This window comes from Mixophyes fleayi, chromosome 7, assembly GCF_038048845.1.
Source record: "Mixophyes fleayi isolate aMixFle1 chromosome 7, aMixFle1.hap1, whole genome shotgun sequence".
Classification (NCBI taxonomy): Eukaryota; Metazoa; Chordata; class Amphibia; order Anura; family Limnodynastidae; genus Mixophyes; species Mixophyes fleayi.
Genome location: NC_134408.1, coordinates 141,003,925 through 141,027,255, shown reverse-complemented (window position 1 = coordinate 141,027,255; position 23,331 = coordinate 141,003,925). Strand labels below are relative to the sequence as shown.

The window sequence follows — 23,331 nt, the reverse complement described above, 5'->3', positions numbered from 1 at the left end:
ACTCTCCAGTCTCCAGTGACATTGGTCAATTACATTGCTCACACAGAAACAGGGGTAGCAGTGTTCTTGTCACTCTCCAGTCTCCAGTGACATTGCTCACACAGAAACAGGGGTAGCAGTGTTCTTGTCACTCTCCAGTCTCCAGTGACATTGCTCAGTGCCATTGCTCACACAGAAACAGGGGTAGCAGTGTTCTTGTCACTCTCCAGTCTCCAGTGACATTGCTCAGTGCCATTGCTCACACAGAAACAGGGGTAGCAGTGTTCTTGTCACTCTCCAGTCTCCAGTGACATTGCTCAGTGCCATTGCTCACACAGAAACAGGGGTAGCAGTGTTCTTGTCACTCTCCAGTCTCCTGGGGAGGGAGGTATTTACAGAAACAGGGGTAGTAGTGTTCTAGTCACTCTCCATTCTCCAGTGACATTGCTCAGTGACATTGCTCACTCAGAAACAGGGGTAGCAGTGTTCCTGTCACTCTCCATTCTCCTGGGGAGGGAGGTACTTATGGAATCCAAAACCTGCGAGATCCGACAATGCAACAATGAAATTTTGCCTCGATTCAGATCCGAGGACGCGCACAAGTAACAAGCCGGCTCGCGAGCCTACTCGGATCCCCTAAGTTTGGGTGGGTCCGGTTTTCAGAAAACCGAGCCTGAGCATCTCTACTTTCAAATAAAATATTATCTCTTCAGTAAATACATATCGGACAAATAATATAGGATACTCTTTCCAGTTGATGTAGGTGTATCTGGCCTCAATAACATGTGAACATTCTCTATTGGCACTACCCAATATGTGTTTCTCTAGCTTACAGCAGACCTGACATTGCCCTTGACCTCTAGAGACAATTTTAATATTTTGAATTACGTGCTTTGAAGAAGATATATCAAAATATGTAATGCTAATACCCTGCTGTGCACTTGCATTCACAAGGGGTGTTGTCTGTTACAATCGACAGATTATATATATATATATATATATATATATATATATAATCTGGATGGTCCCTGGTAAACTCATTTTCAAAACAATTGCATTATAAAACATGGCCATATGTCTGACAAACAGCTTACATTTTATATGACGTAAGTGTCACTTACCTTTGCAGTCTAGCTCATCTGTGTTGTCCCCACAATCATCTTCGTCATCACATACTTTATTATTGGAAATACAACGCAGATTCCCGCAAAGCTTGTAGCCTCTCCAGCAGCTCCGGTTTTCTGGAACATTAATATAAATAAACACCAGGTTCTGGTTCATTAAGGCACGGAAAACTAACGCAATGAGTTCATTTAAAAACGCACGTAAATCGGAAACATGCACGTCCGTATTCACTTACTCACGTCCGTATTCAATTACTCACGTCCGTATTCACTTACTCACGTCCGTATTCAACTAAAAGAGCATCTAAAGAAATGTCTGCTGCTAAATACAGGTGTAGACCGAACAGACCGAATACACTGCAGGACTCATACATTGTGCTATATGAAGTCCCAGCAGAACGCACAAAACAACCTGTTAATAATATACAATCTAACAGACCTCAAAGACACCATGCAGATATTAATACACAAGAATATATATATATATATATATATATATATATATATATATACAGTGCTTTTTTGTTTGTACGAAAAAAGGTGCCGGAACTCACATCACGTAGTCAATCACCGCCAGTTGTGTAACGAAACATAATGGTCGCCGCCCGCAAAAAGGCCTCAGTGCGCGATCACATTACCAATCACAAGCTGAGCAGCGCCACAAGCCGAGCAGCGCCATCACAACCAGGGCGGACGAAGTCCGCATACATCGGACTCGACACACAAGCAGCCACATGCACCGTTTTAATGATTTTGCCGCCGATCTACTGCTACGCTCGACAGATCGAATCACGTCCACGTGGACCTAACATCAAATGATTAAAAGTTACTTTTAAAACTTGGAAAAACTGTTAAGAAAAGGTGCCGGAACTCAGTCCCGGTGCTTTCTATGACAAAAAAAAGCACTGTATATAATATATACATATATATATATATATATATATATATATACACATACACGTATACATATATATATACATATGTAAATATACATATAAGTAATATAACATTTAATGACACGTTAAATAAACTGTCAGTTTATACAATACTACACCAGTTACGTGAATTAGCATGCAAGAAAGAATGTTAAAAAAAATATTAATAAAAGTGACAAAAGAAAGACATCACAATACAATAACCACTGGTATTAAAATTGACTCCAGTCTCTAATGATTCTAAATTATAAACACTGGGCAGATTCAAGATAAACTTATCAAAAAGAAGTTGAAAGTAATAATTTTCTTAACTACAGAAGCGGTCATCTGAAAGACAATATACCGAAAGGTCAATTTCTGAGGTTATAACGAAATTGTACAGATAAGGAAACGCTTCTGAGACAAGCGAACAAATTACAATTGTCGTTTAGGGATCAGGGATATCCAGATTATCAATTAAGTAATGCACTTTCCGAGGTTACAAAATAGATAGACACTTTTATGTAGTGGATGGAAAGAAGATGAAAGTAATATGATTATAGCTCAGGGGGGACAAGGAAAATGGATTTTTGTTAGTCAGTTTAACTTCTATTGAGGGGAAATTAAAAAAAGTTATAAATAAGAATTTCTCATTGTTGGATTTTGATGACGTTCTTAAGACAGGTACAAATGAAGGTTCAAAAGTGGTTTTCAGAAGAGGGGAAACCTTATAGAATAAGGGGCTGATTCATTAAGGATCTTAACTTGAGAAACTTCTTATTTCAGTCTTCTGGACAAAACCATGTTACAATGCAAGGGGTGCAAATTAGGATTTTGTTTTGCACATAAGTTAAATACTGACTGTTTTTTCATGTAGCACACAAATACTTGATAGCTTATTTGTACACTAAAATTTAAAGTTGATATTTGTGTGCTACAGTTAAGATCCTTAATGAATCAGGCCCTAAGTTAGTACCAAGTTTGTTTAATAGAGAGAACGTACTGGAAGAAAAGCTTCAGTAAAAAAAGAGAGATTGAATTGGTTACCAGAAAAACTAAAAATGTTTTTTTTTTTTTTTAGTGCAACAGAACAGGGTACATCACTTGTCCGTCTGTTTGACACAAGAAAGCAGATTTCTGTTCTTTTATTACAAAGACGAAAAATGAAATTACGGATTTTCTCAACTGTCAATACACTTTTATGTCTTATATCATAGATTGTAGATACTGTGTTCAGTACAATCTTAGAACCACAAGAACTCTTAATATATACGCTTTTGGAACATAGAAGGAATGTACTTAAAAAAATGCAGCACTTAATCTGTCGAGATATATTATACTGAAACACGGGGGAGATGTAAATGGGAGTACAATACTCGCAATTTAACAAATAAAACCAACAATGAGAGGGGTGATGGTTCTGGTACCCTCCTTTGTAAGAAAAAGGCATTTTGGAAATTCTCGTTGAGGTCTTTTTTTCTACCAGGTCTGAATAAGTCCATTGAACCGAATACAGCTTCAGAGTATTTTTAATTAATCTTCAGTACTAGCTGAACCACCATTGACATCAGCATTGGCTGTGGATCCAAGTTGTGGGTTTGATCCCCCTCCAATGTGTGGATAGGATTTCTGTGATATATATATTTAATGGGAATTTGTATTTTTTATTTTTTAGGTTATGTTTACCATAAACCCAGGAGCCGGTGTGAAACCGGAGCTCTGTGCGTAATGATCGGTATAAAATAATTGAAAACAAGTGGTTACTGATTTTAACACCTGTGGTTAAAGGTGAGTAATTGTACTTAAACCTTTAGGGTCTGATTCATTAAGGAAAGTTAAGTAAAAAACTTGAATAAGCAGTCTCCTGGACAAAACCATGTTGCAATGCAAGGGGTGCAAAATAGTTTTCTATTTTGCACATAAGTTAAATACTGACTTTTTTTTCATGTAGCACACAAATACTTGATAGCTCATTCGAACACTGAAATTTAAAAATTGATATTTGTGTGCTACATGAAACAACAGTCAGTATTTAACTTATGTGCACCCCTTGCATTGCAACAAGGTTTTGTCCAGGAGACTACTTACTCAATTTTTTTACTTAACTTTCCTTAATGAATCAGGCCCTTAGAGAACATTGCACTGTTATTTCCTATCGATGACATCCAGATATAAATACATTTATTAACTGTAAAGTTTTGTTTTAGCCTGCTGATGTGCAATATGTGACTACAGCTGTGCTGATTAGGATCAGGGTGTTCCAATTGGACGTTTTCCATTCACAAATGAAGGATATTTGAACTGCTTCTCAGCTCTGATGAAACCGCTGATTTATATTGCGGAGAAACGCGTGAGGAGGCATTGGTTTATGAGACTGAGTCACCGAAGGATCCTAATATGATGTCATTATTCCGATAATCTTCTATTGAGATGCGGACCCAGGTCTCAATTTGAAAAAGGAGTGCACGCATCTAAGAGGAAGGTAAAAATGTCTTTATGTATTTTGTGACTGTATCGCTATTTAAAGAAGATCCAGTGGAGAGTTATTGTAATCTGACCCGTAGATAGGCAAACCGAGGGTGGGGGGGGGGGTGTTCCTAGTGCCTGGAAACCCCTCTCCAAGCCTGGTGCACTGTATAATTGAGGTGGCTGTAAACTGCTCCCGCTTCACACGGCTCTGCTTGAAAAGGGAGAGCTGCGTGCACTTTACAGTAGTGCACACAGCATTGCTCATGTATATTATGGGGATAGGAAGAGTTGGAGAGCAGCCAAGCACTGTCTAAAATTATAGCCACACCCCCATGCATGTCGGTCACGCCCAATGGTGGCGTGGTGTGGAAACCCTCCCTATACAAATCCTACGTTTGCCCCAGCCATATGTGGCAGTCTGCTGGATATGAACATCTGTGAATCTATGGAGTTAATTCATCATAATGGTGATCTCTGTCCTTTGTTACTTTCATAAATATTTTTTTATTATTTTAAATTTCCTCTTGCATGTGTACCAGGTGTATTATTGTATATACTGACAGTTTATTTGCTGTATCTATACATTTTGTATAATATTTTTTTTTATATATATTGTTGTGTGTTGATATTTGGCGTCTTTAAGGTCTGTTGGTTAGATTATATAGGCTTCCGTTTTCCTTTTTAATTATTTAAGTATTTTGTAGGATTATTGCAAAATCAATCCATAATTGGAAGCAGCTGTCTCCTTGCAGACCTTATTGTCGACATGTAATTGTTATATACAGTACGTCTTTTTGAGATTTGAATTGGTAAGAACTCATATAGTCTTTATGTAAGATTGATATGCTTATTTTAATTGAATAAGCATCTAACTACAATCCTTTTAGATTGGTGATTTCTGCTGTTAATTATATAAAAACATTTGAAGAATAAATAAAATATTTTTTCATCCCCCACCCATAAAATACATTTATCAAGATGCTAATAATGTCTACTGTACATAAAATTAATTTGTACAGTTGCTCCTGACTGCAGACACATGTAATAGCTGCATGCACAGCCGTCACCACTATCACTCGGCACTTACTCCCGACCTGTAGCTGATCCAAGTGATACGACAGGAAAACACGTACCTTAGAGATGCCTAAAACTTGAATTGGACCCTGCTTCGTGCACTCTCCCTTGGAACACCCTTACTGTACTCCTCCCTGTCCCCCACCCTGTTCCACCCTTCAAACCATAGGCCGTCAGAAGTGTCATTTACATGCGGACATGAATTTACTTTGTTGCATGTTGCACCTTGTTGCGAAAATAGGCAAAATGTGCCACTAAATGGACTTATGTTCCTCAATGAATCAGGGCCCCAGGTGTGTTTTTCTAGAAAAATGAGCCGTGCAAACTTTTATTTTTGCAAGAATTAAACCATACAGTGTATTCTTTAGAAATAGTTTACCAGTGCTCTTCACAGTGACTTCTGGGGGAAGCATCTAGTGATCATATCTGTGTGTATGACATTATCACTGAACAGAAACAATTATTTACCTCTTTCATTCTTTCTGAACATTGGAAGTTTCTGAATAATATGTTTCAGGATCATATATATATATGTATATATATATATATATATATATATATATATATATATATATATATATGCCTTTGATCGGTTTAGGCTATACATGTAAACCAGCAGGTATTTATGTCCTGGGGCAACTAAAATAAACAACTCTGCACTTTGCTGATGGGCTAGAAATGTTGGCAAGTTTCCCACCCTAGAACAGTTTATTATCAATAGATAAAGAGTAAAGGGAACGTATACCACACTGTGCACAGCTAGAACATCTCCAGCATCTCACGTCCAGTAATGTACAGAGCTCAGTGATTCTCAGACATGTGAAGGTTCTAAACCTTTTTCATCACTGCATCCCACCCACAAGACCCCCGAAAGCCCCCAAGCTATTAACAATAACTGTCAAACATTATATCAGCAATGTATTCAATACCGATATAAGAATTACTTTGTTGTATAGCTCAAACTTGTCAACAGTTATAGTTTGTAGTTTAATTTATTGTTAGTTCTATAAAATGATTTATTATTTGGTACTAACCGAAGCTAGGCCCACTTGATCTCATTAGCATACATATTAGCGGATTGCAGGGCCAAACTACCGTGTGATTCGCTCATTCAGCAATTCAGCCCAATGAGTACATGAGTCTGTGTACATGGAATCAGCTTCTAGCTACATATAGTCAAGCAAAAAATAGATAACTTAAAATGTTAATCATTGCGACAATTTTTTCCTCAAAAAGACTTTTAAAAACGAAATAAGCATTTACCTTTATGTAAACCTTGGTAGGGGTAATGTAACATTCTGGAGTCAGATAAATTACAATGGAAATGGATTTATTATGTTAACATTGGAGGAACAGACACTTCAAAAGGAATTTGACATAATAGGAGAATAAATGATTACAAAACAAGAGACCGAAAAAACTAAATGTATTTGAGTCTCTTTAATATCAACAATGTATCCAAATCCTTATGAAAATATCCTTTGTTATTAGAATTCCTCTAGACTGCACCACCTGAAATTCACAGATGGAGTGCAACTGTTTGATACTATGGGGGAATTCAATTAAGTGCGGAGTGCCTCAGTAAAGGCCGCGGAGGTAGTCCATGTTACCGCAACAACAGTTGCGAGGAGAAATCCGTAATATTGCGGTACCGTATTAACAGAAAAATTAAGTGGAACAATAATGAGTATCTGCAGGAAACAGTGATGTATGGTGGAGGTTCCTTGAAAGTTTGGGGCTGCATTTCAGTAAATGGATTGGGGATTTAGTCCGGATTAATGGTGTCCTCAGTGCTGAGAAATACAGGCAGGTACTTATCCATAATTCAATACCATCAGGGAGGTGTCTGATTGGCTACAAATTTATTCTGCAGCAGGACAATGACCCCAAACATACAGCCAATGTCATTAAGAATTATCTTCAGCGTACAGTAGAACAAGGAGTCCTGGAAGTAATCATGTGGCCCCCACAGAGCCCTGATCTCATCAACATCGAGTCTGTCTGGGATTACATGAAGAGACAGAAGGATGTGAGCAAGCCTACCTCCACAGAAGATCTGTGGTTAGTTCTCCAAGAACAACCGCCTTGCCGAGTTCCTTCAAAAACTGTGTGCAAGTGTACCTAGAAGACTTGATGCTGTTTTGAAGGCAAAGAGTGGTCACACCAAATATTGGTTTGATTTAGATTTCTCTTCTGTTTATTCACTTTGCATTTTGTTAATTGAAAAAAATAAACTATTAACACTTCTATTTTTGAAAGCATTCTTACTTTGCAGGATTTTTTCCACACCTGCCTAATACTTTTGCACAGTTTTGTATATGATAATTTTCCTATAGGTAAATCTCCTGTTCAATCCAAGTTGGAATAAGGTCCATACACTGTTTTACCTTATTTGGGACCTAAATGGAAGTATGGGGAAGATTTTATGGCCTGAGCAAATGTCAGGTCACTTTGTTTGCTTTAAAACTATATTAGTCCTGGCTTAAAGGCTTCCTTTAGCACAAAAGTGTTGTCGCTGACAGTAACCAATACAATATTACGCTTAATCGGTCTATTGCAGACCTACGAAGGAAAAGGAAAGTGTCTGGTAGTTCTATATTGTCCTATTTGCACCGTGGCAGTTAGAAGGTTATATATTTGCTCAAAGAGCAGTCAGAGATGAAACGCCCACCTCTGGGATATATAATAGTCATTGATCTCGAATCCTGAGCTATTTCTGTGACAAATTCTGACAACTCCTTACAGGGAAAAGATTATCCGATGGTCAATTTACTATAACCATAATTTGCACTTAAGATTTATATAACTGACCTGAAAAAGTGCAATTTCCTCTGAGCAGATAATTATAGTTTTCTCATCAAGTGTTCACTTGAAAAAAAAAAGCCATTTACATTTTATATCTTGTATCCACTATAATTACATTTATGAAGATCACTTATGTTAACTGAACTGTGACAATCAGTGTAATCCTGAAAACGGTTTCTGACTAATGGTATCAAGTGTATACATTACTTTCTTTTTATTTCTTGGTGGGTGGAAATCACGTAAATAGATGTTAGTAGAACAAGTCAACTATTAATGTAAGGAACATTCGACACTAAATATGACTTGTCTGTCTAATTGTTTTCCAGTTACATCAGGAGTCAAATACTATTCTTCTAATGTGGTCCCTGGTTGGAATATCCTAAGTGAATCCTCTCCACAAAGGTTACTTACCTGGGGTCCGGTTCTGCAGGATCGTGCAGAACATTTATATGTTCAAGAATAACCCTTTAATACAAACACCCAAACATCTAACTATGACATGCAATAAAGACAGTTCCAATTTCCCTTCACTCCCAAGATTCATTTTTGACATAAATGTGGCATCTTAGAAAATTGTTGCGGTCCAAACTGCAGCAGAGCCAGGGGCTGGCTGGCCTGGGGGGGGGGGGGGGCAAGGGGGCATCTGCCCCTTGGGCCGGTACTATAGTGGACTACCTTGGGTTGGGTCACTGGGCCCAGGGCTGCCATCAGAAATTTCGGGGCCCAGTACAAATGTAACAGGCAGGGCCCCCCTACAACATTCCCCCCCCCATTCTCTACAGTCACCCCCATCCCCGGTTCCATCTAACCTCTGCAGTAGTTACCTCTCTGCGTCTTCTTGCTGTCTCCTTTCGTCTCCTCTTTATTGACAGCGCAGTGATGTTATTAATTACATGATGGCAGCGATGCTGCAGGAGCCTCTCTGCCTTGTCACAGCACTCTGCCTGGGAGCCGGACACCTGGGGCTGGGACTGGAGCAGATAGTGGTAGCTGTGGGGCCCCAACATGTTAGGAGTGGAGGCAGACATGGTGCCTACAAGGGGTCCCGCTGCCGCATCCTTAATTACACTCAGAGGTCTCTTCCCCCCACATCACCTCTCAGATCTCAGAAGCAGCTGCTTCCTAGGAATGGCGCCCACTACCTCCCTTAATTCACTGCTGAAGCCCCCTTCCCTAATAAATCTGTTTGCCCAGAGCTGGTGGGGCCCCTCTCTGCTGTTGGGCCCCATACTGCTGTACTCCCCCGATGGTGGCCACCGTCATTTTTTTTCCTTTAAAAAATTCCTAATAGGCTGTTGAGCTGAGTCGTGCCCCTGGGTTAAAATGTGCTAGGCAGCCTCTGAGCAGAGCCATATGTCAACGATACCTCCTGCTTCTGTTGTCTGGCACTTCAGGCCAACAACACAACGCTTTCAGCTCGTACATGTAGACATTGGAACCTTGAGCAACAGTGTCCTGAATCTGCATGATCACGGGACCAGAAGGCTCAGCCAACAGAGCACAATGGGCCTTCTATTGTGGGGACCAGACCCCATCAGTGCCTGGGAAAGGAGTTTTAGCAGATGAGGACTCACAAATCAGGTAAGGGAGAACAAGGGGTATTACTTTTCATTTAGCTTCAGTACACAGGTGGATTTCATCTTTAATGGGGTTGTGCAATTAAATAAAAAAAAAATTCTCCCCTGCACACCACCTTATCATGTACCCAATACTGGTCCATTATTATTGTATTTATACTTCCCTATCCATTTATGTAGTGCTGATAGATAGTGGGGCATCTGTCAAACTGATTTAGGCAGATTCTGGTGTCAAACAAACCTTGATCTAATGCTTGTCTTGTGTACGCTCTAATACACTGATTAATAAAGCTTGGTGAATGTGGCAATGCTCTAATTGGCCACCAGTTGGTCTAGCTCGGTGAATGCAGCAATGCTCTGATTGGCTACCAGTTGGTCTAGCTTGGTGAATGTGGCAATGCTCTGATTGGCTACCAAATCATAGCTCTGTCTATGCAGCAGTGCTCCGATTGGCTACTGGTTGATCTATCTCTGTGAATACTGCAATTATCCTATTTTTTATAGGTTTGTCCTACACACACTAATGCCAACTTCTACTACTGTATAGATCAGTGACGAGCAACAGTGAGCCCTAGGGCCGCATGTAGCGCTCCGTGCCTTTATCTGTGCCAATCAGTTCATCCCTGCTTTATGACCTGTCAAAAACGCTTATTCTGAAATGAAAGGTCATGTTTAAAGGACAGAGGGTCCAAGTGTGGCGCTTGAAGGGTATAAGGTTGCCCACCACTGGTATAGATGGAAAACAAAATAGAAAGCAAATAAAGTGTTTGCACACCAGTGAAAAATGCCTAAAACTGCTAAACATTTTAAAATTTCTAACAATAATGGCAAAACATGAAAGTATGTAATAAAGAGGACAATATGGAGTAAAAAGACTGGTTCGTTGTAACTATTAACTTATGGTTGAGCTATATTTGTTCACCAATTTTTTTCTTAATTTTTAGGACGTTTTCAGAATATTGTTATTAATTAAGCAATTATTTTAATATGTTCTTAAAATATTTTTCTATCCTTTTTTTACACTCCTACAGTACGAAATGACGGTCCATAGGATGACAAAGTGAGATTATTAGAGAGATACATTAATGGAATGCTCAGGAACATGACTTATCCAATGTGGGGTGTCGAGAGCGGGCTCTGGGCAAATTTCAAGCTGGTTACATTTTTTTTTTTTTTTTTTAGAGAACAAAGAAATATAAAAATGTTGTTTCTTAAACTCTATAATAAATTGACACATTTTAACAAAGTTGATAACCGCTGCCAGATCTTTTATTCTGCGCACCCGATACTCAGACAATTTTATGTTACATCGCTCTCTGAAATAAATTACAGTTTGTAGCTCTCAGCTATACAAACTTTTTTTTCCCCAGCAAAATAGAACAACTTAAAACCTTTCTACGGGAGGTCGTGAACTTTCGCACTTGTGATGAAAATTTCTTCCCCGCGGTCAGCGAGAAGAGCTGTCGATTTGTAAATAGCCAGGGGTCTCCATTATAGAAAAGAGCTGATTTTATCTCACTTCTGCATACTCTACATTTACAAATTCTCTATGGCATTGATAAACCATAGGAAAAAAAACCCTCACAAAGTCCTCATAATAACCTCTCCATTTTTTTTCCATGTAATTGCAAAAAATGTTTTTGACTTTGTTACCACATTTAGTTTACAAAACAGAATATATTACTACTGCGCACAGCACTTCTATTCCACAAATTGCTTCTAAATATGCTTTGTAAGTGTGGATGGATGCCCTCGAGGGCAGATATTATACCTAAAAATAAACAGATTATTATTCTTTACTTATTATTTACTGCTGTGCTGAAGGCAGATTTGTAGAACTGTAGCTATGTCTCATATTACTTGAAAATATATTACCAAAACTTATTATAAGAAAAAATATTTTAGAAATTAAATAAAAATAAATGACGCATTTAAGGAAACAAAATAACAGGGCCTAAGTCATTAAGGAGAGCAAAGTATAAAAAAGTAGTAAATCTGCACCTGGGCAAAACCATGTTGCATTGGAGGGGGGAGGTCAATTTAAAATGTGGGGACAGATTTATAGTTGGGAAAGGGATCAACTTTAAATTTTAGTGTAAAAGTTAAACTATCAAGTATTTGTGTGCTAGATGAAGAAACAGCCAATTTTTAATGTACATTTTTTTTCTGTAGTGATTAAGGGTAGATTTATCAAACCTTCTAAAAAAGGCAAAATGGAGGTGTTGCCCATAGCAACCAATCAGATTCTAGCTATCATTTTATATTATGTGCTAGATAAATGATAGCTAGAATCTGATTGGTTGCTAAGGGAAACACCTAAGGTTTGATAGGCATGAAATCTACCCTGCTAATGATTGCCGTTTCTACATCAAACATTGACAATATACCTCTTGCTCATTTGATTTGAGCCCTGGTTTCCAGCAAACTAATAGATTGCATACTGTTTTAGCCTACAAAATGGCTGCCTCCAACCTGAAAACAACTGGAATGGTTCACTTTGTTAAAACTTACCACAATACGACTGCTTTTCATCCGACCGGTCTTTGCAATGAACAATACCATCGCAGGTCAGCTCGTATTCAATGCATTCACCGTTCCCACACTCGAACTCGGAAAAAATGTTGCATGATGAATTTCTGGCTATAAAAAAGATAAGTAGAGAACAGAGATTATTGAGTAAAGTAAAAGTATCTTCAAGCATTGGTGACATCTATTAAAGTGTATCAAAAATGAGAAAAACATAGATAATTAAAAATGGCTTAAATTGATAGCAGTGTAATGGAATAGCGATCTCTGTGTTTAACTTAGGAGCGACAAATGTAAGAAGAGCAGCCTAGATTTACAAGTCCATAGTTTGTGTACTACACATCTCTGAGGCATAAGATTCACCTTGTTTTATTTAGCCACAAAATCCCATGTGAAGCACATCTTGGGTTTAGAATAACAGAAGAGCAGCTCCAGGTCACAGTGCTAGGATTGGCCTCCACTTTCCACGTGGATGGGGGAGACACATTACATGAAGCTCTCATCCCTGATTATAAATCCTCTATGAGTTGAGAGAGTGTCTTTGATGTTGGATAGCAAAAATCTGAAGCACAGAGTGCGACAGGAACACCAGGATGGGTGTATCATTAAGTTTGAAGGAGGACCGGTACCTAATTTATATAGCTATAAGTTGCAGCATTTTTTTCTTTATCACCTTTCATCTTCAATCTCGATAGCTTGCCATTTAGCTTTTTGATGTAACAACACTGGGAGCTACGTTATTAGCAATTAGTTCATTTAATTTAATGTTGTCTATGGCAGATGCGTTGAGTGACCTAACTGCTGTGACATGCAGAGACACAGAGGGTCTTATGTAGAGTTGGTGGAAAATAGCGTATAATACAGTCTTTTCAGATGCGCCTGTCAGGTGACGGGAAACTTGCGATCACTGGTGTGTTAGGAACTGAAGGCGATGACGATCAGCTGAGATGTGTCCAGCTCAGCAAATCGGTTTAAAATGTGTCTTTTTTCGGGGAATGCAATAACCGTCTGCGTTTTACACCAAAATTGATTCCAACTCTAAATGAGACCCACCTTGATCAAAGATCAAGAAGGCAGTGTCCTTTATCTATGTTGTCCTATAATAGGGTTAATATTAGGTCTGAGGTACAGAAGAGCAAAAACTCACTTCACCATTGGCTCAGTGGTTAGCACTTCTTCCTCACAGCACTAGGGTCATGAGTTCGATTCCTGACCATGGCCTTATCTATGAGGAGTTTGTATGTTCTCCCTGTGTTTGCGTGGCTTTCCTCTGGGTGCTCCGGTTTCCTCCCACACTCCAAAAACATACTGGTAGGTTAATTGGCTACTAACAAATTAACCCTAATCTGTGTGTGTGTGTCTGTGTATGTATGTATGTATGTATATTAGGGAATTTAGACTGTAAGCCCCAATGGGGCAGGGACTGTAGTGAGTGAGTTCTGCACTGCGGAATTAGTGGCGCTATATAAATAAATGGTGATCTCATTCACTTCTCATAAGATAATTCTTATTTGTGAATTTAACTTGTTACTTTTTATATATCAAACAATTAACATTTTAGGCTTAGTGGAGCCTAAAGGCATATAGTATCAGAACACTGAAAAACAAACTATAACTTTATTATTGCAACACTCTTTGATATATACTGTACAATATCCCTTCCATTAGAACACTGATTAGGCAGTTGCTGGTGTCAGATTTTTACCAAACCTGACACCATCAGCTGCCTAGTAAAAATACCAAGACATATATACAGTGTGTGCAGATTAATGGATTTTTTACACATTTTCATTTACATCTTTTTTCTTTTGTGAATAACGAGCAGATTAATAAAATGTATTTTTAAAATAAAACTATGGTTAGTTTTTCAATGTAATGACTGTCCCCCTTTAAATTTCCGCATCAGGCAGTGTAATTCATAGAATGCGCAATAGGACTAATTACAACACTTGTGACATTAGTCATACCCTTGTTATTTTGAAATTATTATACATGGTAACTGTATTTTCTCTTGGCATATATGTATATTTTATAATATTTCCCTATACACAACACGTTCAAGTGACAGCTGTAACATATGCAGTATGTAGGTGACTGTCAAAAGCAGACATGCGATATTAATGTCTTAAAGCGCTAGTTATCTTTGCATTGTCTCTCAGGCTAGAATATATTACTTACTCACACATCTGTTGTCATCTAATAAGATTCGGTCTCCCCTGCAGGAACAGTTGACACGACCTTCAGCCGTAAGAAGGCAAAGGTCATGGCAGCCTCCGTTCATGTAGGAACAAGGTGACAACTCACCTAAAAAGGAGAATTAAAAATGTAAATATTCTCCAGAAAATGTTTCACGTACAGATGAGTAACAGAAGAAATGTTATAGCACAAATCCATAATTAAACATTGCGCCCACACTTAATGAATGATGCAAATTATTTATCAGGGACAAATGTAACTACTTAACAGATGCTATTTTGAAATAATATGCAGACACTAAAGTTTAGTTTTACAGTCACTTATGAATGCCACGATTTCAGCTTCAGTTTATTTTTTAATTCCATATTCACAATCGTTAATCTAACTGTAGAAAAGAAAAGTTTGGCAAATCCCGTCACATATAACAACTCAAAGACTAAATAATCATCATCATCATCAGGTATTTATATAGCGCCAGTAATTCTGCAGCGCTGTACAGAGAACTCACTCACATCAGTCCCTGCCCCATTGGAGCTTACAGTCTAAATTCCCTAACACACACACACACAGATAGAGACTAGGGTCAATTTTTGATAGCAGCCGATTAACCTACTAGTATGTTTTATAAATAAACCGGGCATATGAATTTTGTTTCACATATAGGAACGTCACGTACGTTAACTGAATGCATGAAAAACTCACCAAAAGCGCACAAGTTTTTGATCTTTAAACAAGCTTTGATGCCTGTAAGACGTCTCAGACTTGAAAAACAATTACAACAGGCACATACTATATTGCACCCAAACAGTCATGTGCACGCTATACAGACATAGGATGCAAATACAGGCACACCAGGCTATAGTAAAAACAATATATGAGCACTCGTCCTATTTTGTATCTAGATAAAATACTGAAATTTGTTTTAATTATACTTTTATTTGATACTTATTTATATACAGGACATACAAGAATTGTGATATGACAATTAAATATATGTTGTGACATATGCCTTTGGGTACACTGGCATAAATATAATGGATTTAATATACACTTTTAAAGATTTGTGCAAAATCTCTAAAAAAAAATCTCAATTTATGACTCAACCAAGACTGCCAGCCAGGAAAACAAGGGGAGAGATAAACCTGCTAGTGGGCATATTACAATATATTGTATTGAATTGTATGCGTTATATGAAAAGGATTGTAAGTCAAAAATCTTTCTGCTTTCCTCAGCAAGAAGAATCTTAATACTGACAGAATTTCTACACATGGCATTTATAGACTAGATAGATAATATAGCAGCTAAACTCTTTACTCCATGAAAAATATGTTGGAATTCATTTATATAGTAAGTAACAGCTACATAGACAGGCAGTACTTTTATATCTTGCATTGCTCTGGTGTAGTTAAGAAGCCAGGTCTGCAGTTTTATATACAGGGCAAGTGATGAAACAGTAAGTATAACTGAAATGCTATGCTTTATCATTTCAGCTTTATGGCCTATAACAAATTCCCTCTGTACACTGTCTAAGGGGCATATTAAATTGTCGGCGGAAATGCCAAAAATCTTGCGCTCCAAGCACTATTAGCGTTGTTACGGTAGTTTTCTCGCTGGATTTCAGCTCGCAGCTCCCTGAGCCGCGAGCTGAAATCCAGCTTACTATTACCGTAATAACGGTAATAGTTTTAACGCGGCAGGGAATTCAAAGAATTGAATATGCCCCTAAGAGTTGTATAATGGCTATAGATGTTATAGGGGAAGAAAAAAAAAATGTTACAATGTGCAGTGAAAAGTCTTAGGGGTATATTTACTAAACTGCGGTTTGAAAATGTGGAGATGTTGCCTATAGCAACAAATCAGATTCTAGCAGTCATTTTGTAGAATGTAGTAAATAAATGATAACTAGAATCTGATTGGTTGCTGTAGGAAACAACTCCACTTTATCAAACCCGCAGTTTAGCAAATATACCCCCAAGCCTATGTATTACAGAATAAACTGAAGCTCTATATTTAATTAATTTAACCAAGATGCTACTTAGCACATCCCTGAGTGATTAGTAGATATTTTCATACAACTACATAGGAGGGTGGTGCTTCCCTATCTTGCATTGCTCTATGGCATTGCCAGAGTCAGTTTGAGCTGCTTTTTCCCTATTCCAGAGCAAAATTTTGTATTGATATCAATCTGTGTCAATAACACAAAATATCACATCTGTGTATAATACTGTAGACAAATAGGAAAAATTATACTCGCATTTTATATGTTATGATTTTTCCACTTACAACTGTTAGTGTCGTTGGCCACAGCGATGATCCCCATTGGCTGATGAGGGATATCAGCTCGGAGAACCTTCGTATCTCCTCCGGTGTATTTGTTGGAGCGAAGTATTGCTCTTCTTACCCAATCTGACCAGAATATGTAGTTGTCGTAGATAGCCATACTCAGAAACGTGCCTGGTCCCGATCTAACAATGACCTGCATGAAAAACAGTTTAACACCAGTTATCCATATCCAGTAACACTATATAGCTTGTAAAGATTTTTGACAACTGGCTGTTCAATGTATCAAAATTATTTGAAATTGAAAGAAAGCCTGTCCATGTACACATTGTGGCACAGTGGTTAGCATCGCTGGCTCACAGTGCTGGGGTCATAAGTTTGATTCTGACCCTATCTATGTGGAGTGTGTATGTTCTCCCCATGTTTGCGAGGGGTTCCTTCAGATTCACTGGGCTTCACCTACAGTCCAAAAAACATACTGGAACATTAATTAGCTATTCACAAGTGTAGAAGAATTGGGTGAAGTGAAGGCGTTCCTTGACAACTTGGTGTATGGCGCTCCTGGCTTCTCAGACCGGCAAAAAAAAATAATGAAATTTTACTTTGCAGAACAACAACTTTTTTAAAATTAAATAAATGGGTGGGGAGTACACAGTTTTTATGCCGATCCTTTCTTGGCAAAAGGACGTACAGCTCCAGTCTTCAAAATCACTTGAGTTTTTCCCCCAGTACCCAGCTGACCGAGATCAGGTCTCACCTCTCACCCTACACTATTAATGGGGTGCTTTTTGCTCCTCTTGGATGCGTCTAAGCAGAAAATCGCATAGACCCGTTTTGCCCAATATAAAAAAAGTTCATAAAAGTTTAGAACACACAAAAACACCAAAAGTACCGATGTAGACTCCATCTCATGATCAGCTTGAGTCATAAATTTGGCTAAGCTGAGTTGTATTTTAGGGGGAAATAAAATGAGAGGGTTGGTTCTAACGAGGTAGAATGTTGTACATGTGACGCTCACACTAGTCTGCCTGCAAATATAAGCACATATTTAATTTGCGGAATGCTTCTAGAAATACCGGCACGTATGTGGGCACCTTTAAATGTACTGCAAGGTCCAATTAGGCACAGAAGGGTAAAACCAAGTCTATTTGCAGTGCAACTAAACACTGGTCATAAAGTGATGCTATCAGTTCTTAGAGAATTCATACTCTGCCTCCTCACCAACAATGCTTTAGCCAGGAAACCGGCTGTTTCCATTGCATGTAGTTGACAGATGTTTTTTAAATAATGCACAGCAAAATGAGCTACAAATCAACGTAACACAATTTTCGAGTAAAATTCACTTAAGTCATTTGCATAAGTAATGTTTACGGCTTTGCTAACTAATTAATTTAGACCCATGTGCAGGGAAATGCTTTGAAGTATAGGCAATATTAATCTGCCTTGTTTGTAAATTAGGGTTGGGATATCGATTTTAGGAATTAGTTAAAAAGCTTTGATATCCCAACACGTACACTAATTCCTCTCTCCCATTCCTACTTATAATGCAGCTGGCAGATTTTGGCTAGAAAAGTTGTATTCCTACAAGTATTTGTCATGGTAATACTCAAACAGCATGTAAAACCTCTATATAAAATTAATGTAAAAAAAAAGGCTGTGTATTATGCAGTTGAATAATATACCTGAAATAACTGAAGTGCTTAAACATAACTCAATATTTATTTCATCCTATGTAGCAGGCTGCCGTGTTAGGAAGGAATGCTTCTTTAACTGAACCTGTGACTGACAAGCTTGCAGACTTGCTCTGCAGTGGCTTGGTGGGCGGGGCCAGTGATGTCACAGCAGCTTAACTGAATGGAGTCTCAGGGGTATTCTGTAATACATAGGCTTGGGGGTATATTTACTAAACTGCGGGGTTTGAAAAGTGGAGATGTTGCCTATAGCAACCAGTCAGATTCTAGTTATGATTAATTTAGTACAGTCTGCAAAATGACGGCTAGAATCTGAATGATTGCTATAGGCAACATCTCCACATTTTAAAACCCGCAGTTTAGTAAATATACCCCTCAGAGTCTGGCTATTTTACCTTCATCTTATTCTTAAAATATGGCGGTTTCCTATTACAGATTCACCTTTGGAGGTCAGTTAAACTACAATTACATCACTTTGTCAACTCATTTGGAGAAAAAGTTATATATTTTTTTTGTCAATAACAGTCTTGAACTTTTACATTTTGTACCGTAGTATTTACTTCAAACCTCAAATGCAAACCTATGTTTTACCAAGTGTGCTGTATAATCGAAATATTCTTAAAACAGATTTAAAGTTAAGTATTTTTAATGGAGCACTGTGTGATCGCTGAAGCAGAAGTCCTGAGATTACTAAAGGTCAAATTTAGACATAGCTGTAATACTCTACCAAATAATGAATATTCTACTGTTATTCAGCATCAGCAGGATACATATTTTATATCAAATTAACCATGAAATTATAATGCAATATACGCTACATAGTAATGTATTTCCTTTAATAACTGCAGTTATCTCTACATTTGCAAAGAAATACAATAAATTGAAGAAAATATTATAGAATGGTAAATTTACTGAACAGCATTTTTTGGGGCCGTTTGCAAACCACAACAAATTACAAGTGTGGGCAACCTGAGATAGTCGTTTCGGGGCCCCCACATATCATGGGGCCCCATAAATTTTAGGCACAGTCACATGCTTCCCCCATCTGGTGTGGCAGCGCGGTATGCAAGAGTTCTGAGCTCTGGTTCCACAAACCTACACCCCAATTCCCTGTTACAGGATTAAAGCTGATGAAATCTCTTACCTTGTGTATGTAGCACTTGGAGGGAATGAACACGTCCACTGTTTAAGTGTGGAGAGGAGAGAGGGTGGATAAATGAGAGTTTCAGCGTCTCTGCACTCAAATAATCTCTACACCGGCTCCCTGTGTCCTCCAGAATCCAATTCAAATTACTCACTCTCACCTACAAAGCCCTCAACAACACCCCTTCATACATCTCAAATCACCTATCAAAATACTCTCCCTCCCACCCTCTTAGATCTACCTCTGACCTGCGCCTCGTCTCGTCTCTGGTAACCACCTCTCGCTCCCGCCTACAAGACTTCTCCCGTGCTGCTCCCCACTTATGGAATTCCCTACCACGCCCAATCAGACTTTCCTGCACCTTTCAAATTTTTAGACTCTCTGAAACCCCATATGTTTATTAGAGCTTACCTGATCCCCGATAACACTATTCACACTAATGCACCCTCACAACTGTCCCAGTCTCAGCTGTGCTCTCTTCCACATAGAATGTAAGCTCTCTAATGAGCAGGGTCCTCCATACCCTTTTTTTCATGTCTGCATTTATTTTGTCTGCCTTATTCCTGTTTTATGTATGTCCTGTAATCCTTACTGTACGGCGCTGCGGAGCTCTGTAGCTCCTTACAAATCTGTGATAATAATAATAATCATCAGTCACCCTCCAGACACCCACTGGGACCGGCTGGCGGGTCACTGTGGGCCTCGCTGACATGAATTGATCTGACTGAGGCCCAGACAACCTACAACCCTTAAACTCTGGGTGTGAGGCCCATAAAGAAGCAGAACGCTCAGAACACAAATATCACCCACATTACGTTTACTCCTATCTGTAAGAGCTGACTTCTCATTTCATAAAATACAATATAGAAGATCAGGCATACACATTGTTTAGACCAAAACATTGTTATTGATACAAACATGTAAAAGCCATACTTCACGTGTTGCCTATACAGAGTGGATGCAGCCATAGTGGCACAGTGGTTAGCATGCCTGTCTCATAGCTCTAGGGTCTGGACTCTCAACTAGGGCCCTATTTGGGTGGAGTTTGTACGTTCTCCCCATGTCTGAATGGGTGTCCTCTGGTGCTCCGGTTTCCCCCACACTCCAAATCCATGCATGGTAGACTAATACCACTTTCATACTGCCGCCCCTGCAATATCCCGGGTTTTTGAAGCCGGGTTTTTGCAGGGTCTCGGAGCGTCCCAGCTCAGAAACACCATTCATACTGCACCTCGGACCCGGAAATTTCCCGGGTTGACCCCATTCATACTGCACAACTCTGTGCCCTGGCAATTTGTGGGAGTCATCACCAGAGCAGTTTTCATTGGCTGAAAAATGGTGATGTCATTGAAAGGTGACTGGTTAATGCTGGAACACAGCATTATATGTCTGGGGATGTGATGATTCACGCAATCAATATAATAATGCGTATAGTATTTGGGATCTAAGTACCTTTCTTCATCACTCAGCGACTGAACTTATCATTCGGATTCCTGCACAATATTTACAAAAAGGTATGGTAAGAAGGTGTGTACCAAGATATTGTGATTTAAAGGTGCAGGGATAATAACTATTGGTGCTTAGAATTTAATTTTACTCTATGGTAATAAAACGAAGCAGCAACTTGACATGTACATTGAGCTTTCTTCTTTGTGACCCCTCTGTGGCTGAAGAATGAGCATTATACAGCTGCAGGGACTGGCTAAATGACCTTTAATTGTTGATGACCTTTATATACTACTTATATTCCAAATTTAGTGTACTTGTAGCTCTATTCTGGTTGATGTTCTTAATTTTCTCACAATCCAAACCCAATTACTACATTTTACTCTTTCCCCTTTTAATAAAGAATAAAGAAAACAGAGGTCACCTTCAGTTCCAAAAAATGTATGTACACAGCACAGTAGAATCACTGTGAGATATGCTGCACACAGATCTGTACTATAAAACATACCCCTCACCATTGCCCCACAGTTCTTCATGATTCACTGACAGGCAGACAGCCAATCATCTTGTTTTCTGTGCAACCCGGGTTGAAAAACCCAGGTTTTTCCATTCATAGTGCAGGCAACCCGGGTCCGACCCGGGAATTACCCCTCGATAAATCCCGGGTTGAAGACCCGGGTTTTTAGACCCGGGATTTTTGACTTGTACCATTCATACTGCACCAAGACCCGGGTCGTTTGAGCTCGCCCCGGCAAAAACCCGGGATTTTGGTGCAGTATGAATGGGGTATAACAGGGTGCTGACTAAAATAGACATTAGTTCGTGTTTAGGGAATGTAGACTGGGTATATATATATATATATATATATATATATATATACATACACACATACACATACACACATATATATAAATCGATATATTCATCTCTCTCTCTCTCTATATATATATATATACCACTGCTTTAGTCATTATTACAGTGCTATTTTGGAACTTGTGTTCGCATTAGAGACAAGAAGCAGGTTCTATAATAGAACAATGAATTACTATTCATTCTTTTACATCAACAGGAGTTCACTCGATTCTTTTTTACTCGATTCTCAGATTGATATTTCCCCAACTTTTTCCATTAGACAATATTATAAATATACAGCTCTGGCTTTGAGGCCATACAACCCTCACTTATTATAGAGTTTCCATTTGCAGAACCTAAACACAATAAACACTATATTTCTGCTGTAATCATTGAGTGGTTATTTATTCTTACAGATATTTATTTTCTGAAGATTCATTATGTGCATGTTAGTTGGCAGAAATTTAGAGTGAGTTGTGTACAAAACATCCTTATAATTCTATTAATTATGGGGAATGATTGTCCCTAGGTTGTTTGATCAGGCAGATGGATATGACGATGCAGATCTAGATTTTAGTCCACTGACAGGGAAAACCCGTCACATTAGGGACTGATCTTAGTGAGTTCTCTGTACAGCGCTGTGGAATTAGTGGCGCTATATAAATAAGTGATAATGATGATGATATGACAGCACTCATTGCCTCAAAATGAGTTGCCCATTAGAGTGTTATTCAATCATCTTTTGAATGAACAAAAAGGCATCAGGGTAAACCAAAAGCTTGTGGCTAAACTGTGATGCCAAATTGGACCATTATTTTTATCTTGGCATTTAAGCCAAGCAGTAGGATTAGACATCTGTGGCCAATTTTACCATCCTGAATAACTTGTTATCTTCCCAAACACTCTTCTTCTAATCTGCCTCTGCAAATACTAAGTCACATTGCGGGGTAAGGGCCACAAATGAAAAGGGTGATACAGATAGGTTCAAAGTTATCTAGATGCAAGATGGAACTTTGTGCAGATTGATCACATTTCGCTAAGTCAGTTTCCCTCTATGTTCTTTGCTTCATTCCAGGCACCAGGAGAACTCTAAGAATTAATCATTTTCTTTCTCAAAGAAACGTGGAAGGTCCCATAAGTTAAAATTTATGTAGGATTCAATTTGTTATATTGTATAACGGAACGAATGAACCATTCACAGTTTTTCTAACGTTAGACAGGTATATATTTATCCTATGAAGATACTATTCAGTT

The 23,331-nt window shown here is 38.5% G+C and overlaps 1 protein-coding gene across 1 annotated transcript in view; it reads right to left on the bottom strand.

Moving 5' to 3' along the window:
- LRP1B (LDL receptor related protein 1B) overlaps positions 1–23,331 on the bottom strand; it is a 728,477-nt gene that overhangs the window by 180,067 nt on the left and 525,079 nt on the right. The window contains exons 43-46 of the mRNA XM_075181401.1: positions 16,948–17,140; positions 14,647–14,772; positions 12,454–12,582; positions 1,101–1,220 (exon numbers count right to left, since the gene is read on the bottom strand). Of these exons, the coding sequence (XP_075037502.1) occupies positions 1,101–1,220; positions 12,454–12,582; positions 14,647–14,772; positions 16,948–17,140 (568 nt within the window). The remainder of the gene's footprint in view (positions 1–1,100; positions 1,221–12,453; positions 12,583–14,646; positions 14,773–16,947; positions 17,141–23,331) is intronic.